This window comes from Streptopelia decaocto, assembly GCF_964273445.1.
Source record: "Streptopelia decaocto genome assembly, chromosome: 12".
Classification (NCBI taxonomy): domain Eukaryota; kingdom Metazoa; phylum Chordata; class Aves; order Columbiformes; family Columbidae; genus Streptopelia; species Streptopelia decaocto.
The window spans coordinates 8,228,777-8,243,903 of record NC_138667.1 but is presented as its reverse complement, the minus strand read 5'-3'; the positions used below and the strand labels follow the sequence as shown (position 1 = coordinate 8,243,903).

Here is a 15,127-nt window from a genome sequence, read left to right as displayed (position 1 = left end):
ACCAACCTCATCCTTACCTTCTTCTCCCCTCAGCCTGCTAAGGCTTCCCTTACCAACTCTATGAGGTCGATTGCACATTCACAGTACCAGCACATCAGGGAAGCTTCTAGGGTGCAAAGCATCTTGTCCTAAAACATGCCCACAGGACCTGAGTCCTCCTTACAGAGATATCGGCAAGCTGTAAAAAGAAAATCACAACCGCAGATGCTAAGCCCTCTCGCCCAGAACTCTTAACCCACTTTCTGTGAAGTTTAACCCGCAGCTCAACCCTTCCCCTGCCCTCCTCCACTTCTGAAGTTCAGGATCCCATACACCGTTTGCACAACTTTACTTTGTCCTATCATGCATGTTTAGTAAAATGTACAACTGAGCTGCTAGAAGTGCTGTTGGGCTGCCTGGCTGAACCATTCAGATTTATAATCATATTTTTGAGGTACAATAGCTAAAAATCAGAAGTGTGGAGAAAGACAGGAATGGATCTTATAATTTATGTACCGACAGCTATGGGCAGTTAGTATTAGCTTGATCCAGATATGCAACGATTACAAACTACCCTCATTATATTCGTGTATTAACAAGACAAGGTGGGTGGGGGATGCGTAAAAATCTCTTCCCTAGTAAAAACAACTGAGGGCAGCCCAGAGTAGGGGAGAAATCAGAGCTGCTACAGACAGAGCCCTGGCACCTGGCTGCTGCTCGGCTGCCAACATCTCTGTGCTGCCCCACCAGGGAGCCCCGGGGATGTTGGACACCAGCCCCTTCACACCAACACATCTTTTGTGGACGCTGCAAGGCCTGCGAAACTGCTTGGCACCTCACCGCAGATGCTGCACATTTTTTTATGTTTACTGGGAGAAGGGAAGTGAGTTTAAACAGGTTTTTATAATACATATTTTTTCTAGCATGTATCTCCTTTAGCAAGTGCCATGCCTTTTAACAGCTAACATTAACAAAGCCTAGAATACTCAAGCAAGAGTGCACAATTTTTCCCTAATTTTGACAGAACTGTTTTATAGTTACAGTTTTATAGTTATAGCAGCATATAAACTCTCTCCCCGCCCCCCCATCTGCCTTTGATTTGCATCACTTAGCTGACACACTCAGCCAAGTCCTCCCTTTGCCTCTGAAGGTGTGGGATGAAAGTTTTGTGGGAAGCAGCAAGGCAAGGAATTCACTCCCATCCTCCTCAGTCCTACCGAGCTGACCTGGATGGTACCAACTGTTACTTTTCCATCACACAAAGACACAATGCTGTGAACACCCTAAATAAGAGAGGTGTCTGTTACATCATCAAGCACAGGAGGTGGCACTGCTTACAAAGATAAGCTTTCAAAGTCTCAGCCCAACTATATTCCACCCCTAAGCCAGAGATATGCATGTCTGGAGCCTCTTGCAAATTAAGCCTCCTCCACATCAGTGGAACAAGGACACCAAGTTTAAAATCTTTCTATGCATTAGGACCTACTCAACAAGCACAAAACCTGTACTTAGGCTCCTGCAGAGATGAAAGTATTTACGGTTTCCTTCCTTAAGAAAGGTTTGCACTGTCAGAAAAACAAATGGCCATAACTTGCTTATTGCATCTATACCAACAGCCTGCCTGAACGAAGCCTAACATGAAAGTTTCCCTTCCACCTGCTTCACGAGCCAGCCACACAGTGTGAAGTGGATTAAGAGGGCATTGAGTAAGACCTAGAAATCACCAACTTAAAAACATGGAAGAGCAAAAACTACCAAAGTGCATCAATGGAACTTGCCAAGCAGTGCCATTTTCTTCTCAACTCGGCACCCGAGTTCCAGAAGTCACAAATGAGAACCCTTCCTCCTTCCTATTTTATAGCCTGATGACAGTTTCTCAGCTGCAAAGATTATTTATCAGTAATTAGAGACCAAGCTCCACAGAAACACGTATTTGAAGACTTCAAGATGATGTTGTCACCATTACAAGAGAAGCGCTTAAATATGCCACAATTCTGTGGCAGGCAGTATTTCTCTGCATTTTGTTCCAGGAAAGCACAATCCTTCTACAAACTTTATGAAAATGCTGCTCTTCAATGAATGAAAATAATATTGAAGCTATGAAATGTTACTTTTCAGACCTTAACAAAAAAGTTACCTATAAATACTTGACATTGAAAGAAAGCATTAGGCAAGTTTCCAGAGGCTCATTAGCCTGTCACCAAGTGATGCACGCTGTTTGAACAGAGAATCTGGGGAAAAGGAGACCCACAAGAGATAGCTACTTAGAATGTACACTTTTAAACCATTCTTCAGTATGTTATCACAAAGCATTATACAGCATGATTAGGTACTCTTAGCCCTTCAAATCTTTATGACTAATAAAAGGAAGGTAGTTAAAAACATTCCAAGTTTTCCAAAGTCATTCAGCAAGCCCAGAGAATCCTCACCTCAAGTGAGATGCTTAACGAGCCCCATCCACAAAAGCAGAGGGTACAGCTCCAAAAAGAAAACAATTTTCAAAAATGAAAATTACCTTTATTTTTCACTTTGATACCCATAGGACTACAATGGTTCAATAAGGTAAATGTAACAGTTATACAAAACATATGTAAATATTTACAGACTTAACTGTACAAAATAATTTAAAGTTTACAAAAGTTTCATGCAATCTCTGTTGACTGACACAGTCTAGGAAATCTCCCTGGAGAAGCATATAGAATCTTTGAATTTCTTTATTTATTTAATGGTTCAAAAAAAGGATGCTGCAAGGCTTCATCAAGAGTAATTCTTTTGGCGGGATCATATTCCAGCATTCTGCGAACAAGGTCAAACAGACTTTGATGGTCTGTGTCTTGGCAATGCATGAATTCCTGAAAGAAAAAAAAAGGAAGTGTTTTAGGGGAGACCTTTCACAACTGCAAATATAACAGCACCATAAAAATGTTGTCCTGTACCTTTAAAGGCTTACAGCGTCTCCTAACGTATCGCCCTGCAGAACTGTGTTCATCCCAGTCCAATTGGTCATGACGAAAATAATGCTTTCTGCATGACAAGGAAAATAATTTTAAGAGAGCGTCAGTGCGTAAAGTGGGCAGATGCTTTTCTAAGTAGTTTTGAAACACCATAAAAGTTTTCCTGTATATCCTCATGCATTTGGGAGCTAACATCTCTTCTAGCTCTTAGTTATTCACAGACATGTTGCTTTTTATTACCATTGTCACAATATTTAGAAAACAGGCCCTGCAGTATTCCAATCAACAACATCACTGAAAATATATTTTCCATTACTGACATTTAAAGAGATGGATGCTTTAAGATGCTCTAAGGTAAGAACTTGGTCTCATCTGCTAGTAATAAATAAGACAGCTTGTCAATTAACCTCTAATAAGAATTCCCTATAAAGTCTGCAGAGTTTAAGTGGTTAGCAACTATTTAACAAAATCAGATTATTCCCAAATATCTTTAAATTGTGTCTAATACTGTTCTGGTGACTATACCAAACTCAGCTTTACAGTCTTAAGAATAGTCATACTCAGTTTCTGTTCAAGAAGCTGGCATTTTGCTTGCTGGCAACTCAGACTACAACCAGAAAAGAAGACTATTGTCAACTATTTAATTCACTTAAATGTGACACCATCTCTTGCAACACACTCATTAATAGGTAACAAGAAGCCTGGAAGTCTCTTTGTTATCTTCAGAAGCTCACAACTAACAATGGAAACTTTAAAATTTCTCTTATAATAGGAAAATATTAGGCATTTTACTCCTATAATGAATTTACCTGGATTTCTTGATCATGTGAGTTGGCAGAGGCCCTAGTATTCTTTCCATCATGGCCAAGTGTTCCTTACTATCATGTGTCTGTGTGGAAAAAGCAATGAACTTACTTATCACATTTTTCTATTCTCAGGTGCTTGGTAACAACACTCATCTACAAACAAGACATTTGCTGGAGTACCGTCACAGTATCTTTATACATTATCACCACAAATTACCAATAGATTATGCAATGCAGCTCGTTACATAGCACTTCTCACAGTTAAGACGGCCCCCAAACAGCAGAGTTCATAAAGCCAAGTTTGTACGAGTATGTTTTCTTTACTCCTAATTCCAGCAGTATCTTCAGACTTTGGGCAGGCTTCATCATCCAAAAAGCCAGAACAGATACATTAAAATAGTCTGAAGGAGATATTCAAGAGATCACATTTTCATATATGCATGCTGTCTTTACAATCTCATCCATGTTATGCTGAAAAAGCCTGTAAAGCTATGCCTTTTACAGCAACAGTTAAGTACATGTCACTGAAAGGTCATTAAAACATTCAAAATCAGTAGCCTGTAACGAAAAAATTCAATTTAACTTTATGTACATACCTGAAATACTGTAAATCCTAAGTAATACTCAATTAGAATACAACCAATACTCCAAACATCACAAGGCTGCGACCATCCCAGTGCTGCAAAATAAGCCAAGTTTATGTTTTACTTTTTAGTATCTTTTCAAAACCTGTAATCCACAAAGCATATTCCCACTTTCCATGCATTACTGATGCCCATCTTCCTGTCTACACCTCTCCTCAAACCTCAGCAGGAGAGGAACATGTATGGACTCTAAAATACTTTAGAATGTTTTAGAGTATTTATTTTACTGTTTACTCTTAAGAATCACCATCTGTGGAAGATGACTGAATTATCAGAGCCACAAGCAACTGTTCCAGTTTATGAAGTAAAGCCATCTGAATTAACTGTAATTAACTGTCAGAAGGTTTAGAACTCTACTAACCTAAAATAACCTCAGGAGCTCTATAATGTCTCGTAGACACTAATGTGCTGTGATGCTCATCATCAAAAGTTGCACTTCCAAAATCAACAACTTTGATGTCTGTGTTCTTCAAAGTACGCTCATCTCGCTTCTGTAGGAAAATTGAAGTACTATTTGTTAGTATTTTTTAAAAGTATGCTTAGGCAGAAGGTATTAATCACATTAACTTGTCTTCAAAATACCAGTTAACATAAAACACTAAAAATTAAACCTATGTAATGAAACACTCCTTCCAAATATACAAATTCCTATTCAGCTGCAGCTTCAAAGAAAGAGGAGCCAGTAACAAAAGGATTTAATCTGAACTTAAGACCTCTCCCACAGTAACAGAGCTCCTTTTTTTGTGAATCTTCAAGTTAACTTGAGTTAGTTATTAGGTCTGTCTTGTTTTTTATTATCCACTGTTACATACACTCATTTATGTAATTTTAACTCTAAAATAAAAATAAAACCAAGCCCTATGCATAAACTAGAGGCACTGAAGTCCATATTGCTTTTCTGTCTCCAAGAAGTTTTTATAGTTTGAAAAAGGAGCAGCAACATGAAAAGAAATTGGTATTTCTGTCAGTGCTAGAAGTCATTTGTACCACAAATTCTTATCCTAACGCTATGTTTTCGTTTGCTTAGACTTAAAAGGAAGATACTCATAAAGAACAGTTCTATTCATGGCCCATACCAATTAGAACTCTGCCCAATGATCGGCATCCCATGTTGACAACAAACAGAAAATTCATTTTAGCTACTAATCCAAGGACTGTAAAACTGACAGGGATGTCAGAGTCCAGGGTAATCAGACAGAACGCAAGATCTGACATTTCTCTCAAAACACGGGAATGCTATAAATGCTATAAAGGGATTCCACAATGGTTTAAGAAATATGAAGGAAAAAACCTGGCTAAATTCAAAACCATTAACCCAATTCTCCCTGTGAATGCCAGAACTTCATTAAACAGAAAATACCTCAACTAGTCATTAGATGAAAGTTTCAATAGACTCAGAGCAAAGTTACTCAGCAGAAAGTTAGTACATCTCAAAAAGCACAAAAAAAATTCTAGTAAACATAACCACTTAACCTTTCTACACTTTTTTTTTAAAGAAAAGTTCAGATGTAAACAGAAATAGCCTAATACAAGTTGGGAGAAACAAAGAACAAACTTACCATTTTGGCATTGTACTTCACTATGTAATCAGACTCCACAAACAAGATATTTTCAGGCTTTAAATCTGTATGGGTTAGTTTATTATGGTGTAAAACTACAAGGAAAAAAACAACAGTATTCCATATTAACACATTCATTTCCTAAACAGGAAAAAGAACATATTTGATAAACTTAAGCTTTACTCACAGTTTATAGACTGGCAAATTTGATAAGCCATATTTCTAATGTCATTAATATGAAATGGCAGAAAGCTGTTTTCCTTAATAAAGTCGTAAGTACTAAGTCCCAGTAGCTCAAAAACAATGCAAACATGGCCATGATGATCAAACCATTCCAGCATCTGGACGCAGCGGCTTAAAAAAGAGAAAAAAATATAACAAATGAAAACTCAACTTACTGAATAATTATCTTCTGCAAATCCTTAGTATGCTGATTGTTCTTATTTCATACTTACAAATTGCTGCTTGGATCCATGTTGTTTAAGTGTTCCAAAACCTGTATTTCTGAACGTGCTGCTTCCCGGTATCTACCAACATTTTTCACAATTTTAACTGCTACATGCATTCCTCTCCTTTAAAAGAAAGTAAAGCATCATAAACTGAATCAATTATTGTCAAATACCTACAACCCCAAAGCAGCTCAGCTTCAATAAAAGAAACACAGAAGATTAAATGTCATAGAGAATTATGAGTTGGATTAAAAAAAAATTACCCAAGTTCTCACTTGAGGAAAGTACAGCAAAAATGTGTCATTTTTTTCCTTCAACTTGCACAACTTGCTCTGGCTTTTTTCAAGCGCTCCTACAGAATCATTGGAATTTAGTAACTTCTGAAGTTTAGGTTCTGAGTATTTTGTACTAGTAAAAACTGACCTGTACTCAATGTAAAGTTACAACTCTAAGGCTATTACTTAAATGGAACACAGATGCACATAGTTCATTCTACCCCTTTCACTGATAGCCAATTTTTAATTGTCTCTGTATTTTGATTCTCATGACTTAAGAACGTCTCCTTTCACAACACAGGCAGATTACATCTATTTAGTAAATGGTAGTTTGCACCATGCAGTTATACAGCTTGTACAGGGAAAAAAAAAAAAAGTATAGATATAAAAGGTTTGGTTTTGGAAGAAACCCTCTCTAGCAGATGTTTTTTCCAACATAAACATGGTCAAGGAAGTTTATTGTTAAACACTAGATTCTCAAAAGCTTAGAGGAAAAACAAAGTAACCAAAACTATTTTTCTATATCTCATCTTGTATAAAGTCAATACCATGCAAGGGCCTTTCATTGGAGCAATAGAAAAAAATAAAAACAGTTATAGTACTGGAAGAGATGACTGAAAAACCTCAACACCAACCAGAAACAGACTGGTATCACCTGAAAATCCTTCAAAATTTTCAGCCAGAAAAAAGCAAACAAGGTAGCTCCCAAAAACAGTTTAACTCCTTTCTTAACTATAATGCAACACTTTATTTGAACTCTAATTTCCTTTTAAAGAAAACATCCCCAAACTTTAATTTCTGAGCTAAGGAGTCTCCTTTGTCATGAGATCCACTTATAAAAATAACCAAAACTTACATATCCAAAACTTACATATCATGATCTATGCATTCCACTACTTTTCCAAAAGCTCCTTCTCCTAAAGTTGCAACAATTTCATCTAAAAAGAACAAACATAAGTTAGAATTATGTAACTACTTAAACAATAATTAACATTATTAATGTAGATTTAAAAACGTGCCATTACAAAAGCATAATTACTTTAAATCTCAGCATCTGAATGCATTACTTTATTGGACAGGTGTCATGAAAACAGCTAGCTAAAAAACTATCTCTTGTTCTAATCTCAAGATTCAAATTCATTTACTAATTGGAACTTTTTGAACACAGTATTTAAATTCTACAGAAAAGAAGATATGCAAAAAACAAAAAAAGCACAAAAAAAAAACAGAACAAAAAGAGCAATGAAGATTTCTTTATCCCCCCTCCTCTGACATACTATTCTAAACAGATTTTTTGCTGAATAGTTTTTAAAAAGTGTTGAAAAATGTTCTATACATCTTGCTCTCAGAATGTCTCCGCTTTCACAGATCAGGTGACCCTCCTCATCATCCTCTACACTCCTGGATCTTTTCCTTCGGTGACTCTTCTGGAAACGGCACCAAGATCGTCCAGTCAATCAATATCAATCACAGTGAATTCAGGTCAGAATACGCAATTCATTCAGCGGGGAGATATTCAGGCATTCAGTTACACACGGCCACGAACAGTTGGCAGGAGCAATTTCAAATTCAGTCCCCAGAAATTCACAGGGCACAGTTTATGTTACAGAAGAAAAACATGGCAAGGAACAGATTTTCAGATAAATACTTAAAAGTGATAAAGCAACAGAAAAAACAACACAATTTTGTTTCTCAAACAGCGGTTTAACTGAAGACAGATTAAGAATGCAACATCACTATTTCTAATACTTTGCTAGCAAACAGCAAAAAACAGTACTTATATTTACATATCTAAGCTTACAGTCAGGTGAAATGTTTCTATTTTTAAAACATATTCTTCATGTAATATAAATACAAAACACTACCAAGTAATTTTACTTCCCTCGTGTTTAGAGAGAAGAAAAATTACGCCGAGGTCCTTAATTTGCATTGTATAAGCTAATATAACTTGCTGTTTCTTCTGCAGAAACGTGCCATAAAACACCTGGAATATGTATCAGTGGGCATCATGCCAATAATGAGAAATTGAGAGAGCATGCCTTTAAAGGCAGCAAGCACCAAACTTATCCCATCTTCAGTAAAATATTAGCTGCCATTAGCCAGGCACATGACTTATCAAAGTTTTCTGGAATCAGGTGTAGAATTGTTCTTATCAATTTATCAGACATGCATATTTCACACCTCCAATTAAGTTAACATTAAAAGGGCATGCCACTTCAATTACTTTAGTAATAGGATGGATGACATCTCACAGTCTACCCTCAAAAACATAGTTGACTATGCTGCAGAACTAAAGTGATAGCTGTACTTTGAAATAGAATAGTTACTTGTCTTCAATTTCAATATAACATTTTTTAGATTAATCCCAGTGATCTTAACTACCAGCCACCTATGTTCCCAGTGTATAACTAGTACTGATGATAACCCCGCCCCCCACCCAACTCTGATCCAAAAGTCTCAACAAAGAACACACTCATATGCTCATAAATGGACTCAACTACAAATCCTTTTTAATAATATACTACTTCCTAAGAGTACTGTGACCAGGAATTGAAGTTCTAGCGCTCACTTAAGAAGTCTATTATCACTAATTCATTAATAATAAAGTTAAAAATTGCTCATACCGAATGTGATTGGTGACTGGAGCAATGATGCCTCTTATGCTTCCTTTTATGACTACTTTTCCTGCTCCGACCAGAGGATTTGCTATAGTGATGATGGTGACTCTTTTCATAGTCTCTGTGATAATGCCTGTGGTCATATACTTCACAGAAGTCATTTCTGTATTCCTCAACATATCTCCGGTCATGATGGTCTCTTTCATTTATGGCTCTATCGTCCAAATAATGACTGAAAATATATTTTAAGTGAATGTTCTCCACTTCAAAAACTTGAGGTTCCAACAAGATAAGCGACTTGAGCTGAGTTACATACCATCTGTCTTTACATCAAGAATGTTTTCTAATTGACTCCCTCCCCAAAAACAGAGGAGCTTTTGATGTTACTTTATTATGAATATAACAACATTGTCAGTCTCAAATACACAGCAGCCATCCACATGAAGAACATATGATCTGTCCACAGTTTGCATAGTGAGAAACTCAGACTCAAAAAGGAAAAACACTTCCTAAAATATACTGAGCAACTCAATTACAATCTCCAAAGTCACAGGATAAATCACTCTCAATATTGCAATAATCCCCTCCTATGGCTCCAAAGCTCAAAGCGAAAAACAAAACCTGGAGACTGAGAGAAGTAGCATTGTTCTTAGTGCTCTGCATTAAACATTAAAAACCTCACAGAATATCTGGATCAAGGATCTTCCGCACATTAAAGAGAACCCTTTAAGAAAACTGCTGAGGCAAAGAGCCCCCATCATGCTGTACACCTACCGCTTCCAGCATTTTATAAGCATTAGTATGAGCTCTTGAAATAATTACATGGGATATTCTTCTCAAGGAAAAAAAAAAAACAAAAAAAACAACACATCCTTCCAGTGAAAGTAGTACGGGAGAAAAAGCAAACCACCTCCAAATTATTAAGAGAAATTCATACTCACCACTGTATTAAATGATTAAACAAACCTTCTCTTCCTTTTGTTCACATTAGGTAAATGAAAATGTACACTTTAACTTGAAATTTAATACTGAATGTATTCAATACCAATACTTAACTGACAACAGTGTAACAAGCTAGTAACATTTACTTGTTTTTATTAAAGAATTTCTATTTAATGGTCTAGGTACTGTGTTAACAAATCCAGTTATCTCTTAAGTTTGTCTTAAATGAGCCAAACCTTAAGGAATTGCCAGCTTTGGGCACTCAAAACCTCATTCTGAAAACATATTTATACTAGATATGATAAGAAACATCAGTGCTACTCAGTTCAGAGTCTTATACCTTTCTGAAATAGGATTTGGTTTATAGTGCTTGCTTTCCTGTCCATTGCTGTGGGACCTTTTCCTCCGTTTATGGCTGCTACTGTGCTTTCTTTGATCCCAGCTCTTTCTGTCGTCCCATTCCGGACAATGAGCTTGCTTTGAATGCCGCATCTGCCACTAAAGAAAAACAAATCAACAAAAACACAAAAAAAGACAAAAGGATTACACTGGTATTTGTAGATTGAGTCCACTTCTGTAGTTTGATCAAATATGACACAACTAGAAAGAAGCATTTCTTCAAATAATTGTTTTTCCTCAGCTTTCCCCACACATTATTTTGGCTTCGGGTGAGTAGACATAGCTTTCTCATCCTAACACTGCAACACTGTTACGAAACACAAGGCAAGATTAAATAGGCCAACTCATCTTCAGCTAATAGCTTCAAACATGTCATTAAAGCCTGTTTTAAATAAACTCTCAAGTGACTAAACAGAATAATTTCCTTAAAAACTATTCTGCTGGAGAAACACCTTAATCCTCAAATATTCTCTCTGACAAAACCTATATTGGACATAAGTTACTTCAAGGAAGTCAAATTTAAAAACTCCTCTTACAGATCAATTTACAGACACACTTAAAGTTTTAGCAACAATCACAGTGACCTCTGATAAATTAACACATAACTCGGTAGTACTATGAGCCATAGTTTTGAACCCTATTAGCATGCAAGTATGTGGGTATTTATTTGCCAGAGATAAAACCCACCAGCTTCCGTTGCTGGATGTTATAAGCAGGAATTCCGTGTTCAAACAGGTACATGCACAACTGGGGGGGGGGAAAAAAAAAAGTAAAATAAAGCATAGCTGTAGATTTAAGAGTATAACAAAACCAACCATTATTTGTTTACTCTTGTTTGGTAGTTTTTGGAAATAAGAGTAATATTACATAACTATTCAGTATAATCTGAAGAAGGAACTAACACAAGACAAGAAAAATTTTCCCTAGTAAGTGGTGATAGCAAGAAAAGTAGTTTAGAGACAAAGACAGCACTTTAAAAAAAATCATGATTCTGTAAACCGACACAGAACAATGTTGGTTGTCTCGAGATCAACTGGAAAAAGTAAGAGAGAAGCTTTTAGAGCATGTAAATAGCAAGCCTCTTCTGAAAAAGTTTTTCTGATACTTTTGTAATATTTGTGACAGGCTGGTAGTTTAAAAAAAAAAAAAACACACTACAAAACACACAACAAACACTTGTACAATTTTTTTTTTTACAAAACCAGTTTTTAAAATACAAATATAATGTAAACATAGTGGCAAACTATGCAAAAATAAGTGACTGGTATAAGCTTTGAGTCAGTCACGCTCTAGGTCTCGCAAAAATCTTCTTCACTTACAATAATTAATAAGAAATAAAAAAATATACTAATGTGTTGAACGACAAACAAAAATTCCTGAAGGAACAGGACAAAAATCTATTACTGTTTCATTTACATGCCTGAATTTCTTCTCTTCTTACCCAGCTCCAAAGCCATTTTCAACCTACATAACTCGAATTATGAAATACACTCACGTTTCAATTATTCTACTTGTGAGGTGAAGAGCTCCCCCCACACACTCAGTTATAGGTGAACTGACGATTTCACTTATGATTGCCATTCCCCCTCCCATTTGGCAGAACGCAGGCTGCAATAATGCTGTATAGTGGACAAATATCTAACTAAAATCACCATTAAAGCGTCCTGCAGAAGGTGACTTGGGGGTGGAGAGATGTACATATGGCCCAGGAAATTGGAGGAAAGGTTTAGCTTTTAACTGCTGCTTACCTACACTCAAGCACTCAGAATTACTGAAATTAAGACGGAAGTCATATGTTCTGTCCCTAAATGAGACAAGTTAATGTAAATAAGGAGGAAATTGTTAGAATAGGTCTCTGCGAGGCTCAAAATGGCTACAACCCGTTTCACAGTAGGAGCCGCTTTAAGATTTTTTTTACTATTATGCACTCCCTCTAAATAAATGCACTGAAACACTTATGCAATACTGACAGCTGACATGAACGTATGTATTCCTATACAGCATCTGGTCCTAATCTGTACCACAGGCCGTTTTCACTCCCACATTTTGCCATAAGGTTTCTCAAACAGGAAACACAGATCTTTTGTAAAAGATCCACGTACAAAGTGCCTCAGGAAGGCCCCAAAAGTCCTGCCATAAGCTGCCTACACAGCAGGTTCTAAATGTCTCTCCTTGAAAACTTGGCAGGTTGCACAGGGCAGAGGAGGCCAAAGGCTTATTCCTTTGAGATGACCAAAGTTCACCAGGTCGGGTCGATCTGAGCGTCCAGGGAACAGACATGCAGGAGCATGTCCCACAGGAGGCACCCACTGCCCCAACCCACCAAGTCCCCTTCCCCTCCTGTGCTCCCTTGGGAGGCCTCTGGAGCCGGGGGGGGGGGGCCGGGAAGGGCCCGTCTCTGCCGCCATCTGGGCAGGGGCCAGACACCTCGGTGCAGGGCGGGCTGAATAACCGAGGTGCGCGGCCGCTTCGCCCCTCTGCCCCCCGTCCTAAGCACCCACCGCACCCAAGGCCCCAGCCCAGACGCCCCAGTCCCCACTCGCACCCCACAGGCCCTCTCCACCACACGGGACTCTGACCAGGGGGGTCCTGTACCGAGGATCTCTCCCCCACCTTAACGCCTCCCCAGCCAACCCCTCACGGAAGGCTCTATGCTCACCCTGTTCCCCGGGCCGCGGAGGCGACGCGAGCAGCCCCCCTCAACCAACTCTCTGCGCCCCCTCCGCTTCCCCGCTGCTTCGGTCCCCTGGAAAAATAACGGAGAGAGGGAAAATAAAAGATCCAGAGGAAGAAGGCCACCTCCACCACTTACAGCTGAAAAAAAAAAAGGCGAGCGATCCCCGTGTCCGCCCTGCGCACACAAACAAAATGGCGGCCGCTGCCGAGCGCGGAGAAACCGCTTCCTCCCGGCTCGTTCTCTCCGTCTCGTGGCTTCTGTGCGTTGTGACGTCAGACGCACAGCACAACGAACGGACGTAGGACAAAGGCCGCCCCCTAGCGGAGGTGGGGGAGGGGAAGGGAAGGGGTGCGTCGCAATGGCGGCCGCTGTGGGGGAATGGGGTTCTCTACGCGCAGCCCTGCCCACTCCCTTCGGGCTGGCTTTTCCCGGCGCCCCTCTCGGGGGAAGCCTCCGAGGACGTGAGGCTGTGCGGCCTTGGGACCGAAATTCATGCAGGGGTTCAAGCAGCGAGCCCGGGTTCAAAGGCGACCACCGAGCTGGGGTGTTGCCTAATTGAACGGTCCAGTAATCACACTGCCAGTTAACTCCTCTCAATTAATTCATCAAATGTGTTTAAAAAGTTTGGTGTCCAGGCTGATCCCACCGTTAGGCCTGGCTTCACGCTCGCTCAGGTTGAGCCCTGGGGGGGTCGTTTGTGCGTGATGCTGACAGCAAATAAAACTAATAAAATTGATTATCTACGCAAGTCTGCAAGTTACAACCACCACCTCCTCTCTGAGTAATTCCTCTGGCTGCTGAAAAGAGAGCGTGTGTGTTGTTGGCTGAAAGGGAATCGAGTTTTGCCCGTCCTGGGACGGACCCGCCGAGCTGCTCCGGCCGTGGGGCTGAGGGGACAGAACCCTAGAAATGGGACATGGTGATCGAGCTTCGTTTTTGCGTCCAGCAGAGACAAATACCCGCTTGCTCCAGAAAAACCCAAAACCCCCGTGTCACTCGTGTGAATTAATCCAGTTCTGTACTGTGGAAAAATTATTACCCTCTCCTCTAGCAGTCATTCAAACACAGAATTTAATAAGCCAGAAGAGATTGCATTAAAGAACAGCAAAACCAAAATGGGGAGGAAACTGGAATTGGAATGCAAGCTTCAAATTTATTAGCTCACTATGTTTTATCTGGGCAAAATTACAAATCTCTGAAGGTCAGTGGAAAATTGAAAAATTCCCAAAATTGGTGACTCTTCCTAAAATAATTTTAGCAACTTTTACCTTTGATACAGCAAGATTTTGCAACTGAAGCAAAATCAGAATATCTAAGGTGTGGTGTACTTTACATTGAACAACTACTGGTGTCTCTTTAATGTCAGTCCCCCAAAATATTAGCAAACACTGCTAAAATGAAGACATACATTTGGATTCGTGGTTCTAAAATTTTCATTACAATTTATGTGCCAGTGAGCTTAAGATAAACATTTTAACATGGTTTGCACTAGAGTAAAAATCCTGTTTCTCTTATGCTGTGGTGTTGTTTTTACTAAGAGAAACTAAGATCTGAAACATTGATGGCTGTTTGTTGCCACGTGGTTTGTTTTGTGCCAAATCTGTCCATGCTAAATATGGCTTTGGTGCCAGTGGTTTACTGTTTCTTATTTAGCGTGTAAATGACTGGTTATTATTTGTAAAACTAGTAATGACATCTGTGAAGTGGTAAGAGTTTTCCCGATATCCACTGACAGAGCCTCTGGCAGAGGAATTCTCTCCGAACGCAAGCAGCAGAAAGTTATGTATACAGAGAGTGAGGATGTACAAGGGAAGCGTTGTGAACG

At 39.0% G+C, this 15,127-nt stretch overlaps 1 protein-coding gene across 7 annotated transcripts; it reads right to left on the bottom strand.

The window, feature by feature from the left end:
• Window positions 1–2,474: 2,474 nt before the first annotated feature.
• On the bottom strand, window positions 2,475–13,555 carry CLK4 (CDC like kinase 4). 7 transcript variants are annotated; one of them, XM_082063858.1, is made up of 15 exons: window positions 13,438–13,535; window positions 12,374–12,429; window positions 11,313–11,372; window positions 10,567–10,724; window positions 9,291–9,516; window positions 8,003–8,093; window positions 7,538–7,604; window positions 6,398–6,514; window positions 6,130–6,296; window positions 5,943–6,037; window positions 4,745–4,874; window positions 4,336–4,418; window positions 3,743–3,822; window positions 2,916–3,003; window positions 2,475–2,831 (listed from the first exon to the last, which is right to left on the bottom strand). In XM_082063858.1, exons 3-15 carry the CDS (start codon window positions 11,364–11,366, stop codon window positions 2,694–2,696), a joined length of 1,494 nt encoding a protein of 497 aa, XP_081919984.1. In that variant the 5' UTR covers window positions 11,367–11,372; window positions 12,374–12,429; window positions 13,438–13,535; the 3' UTR covers window positions 2,475–2,693. The 7 variants fall into 7 exon arrangements, with proteins under 7 accessions (XP_081919984.1, XP_081919982.1, XP_081919987.1 ...); XM_082063856.1 differs by lacking the exon at window positions 13,438–13,535 and adding an exon at window positions 13,285–13,370; XM_082063861.1 differs by lacking the exon at window positions 12,374–12,429 and having other exon boundaries at window positions 13,438–13,531.
• Window positions 13,556–15,127: the final 1,572 nt, after the last annotated feature.

Excerpts from the sequence above, each read along its gene's own strand:
- CLK4 (XM_082063858.1), bottom strand. The coding sequence starts at position 11,366 with ATGTACCTGTTTGAACACGGAATTCCTGCTTATAACATCCAGCAACGG. Across the intron at positions 7,605-8,002 it reads AGACATTCTGAGAGCAAGAT|ATGAAATTGTTGCAACTTTA; the intron begins GTATAGAACATT and ends TGTTCTTTTTAG. Across the intron at positions 4,419-4,744 it reads AGCTCCTGAGGTTATTTTAG|CACTGGGATGGTCGCAGCCT; the intron begins GTTAGTAGAGTT and ends CTTATTTTGCAG.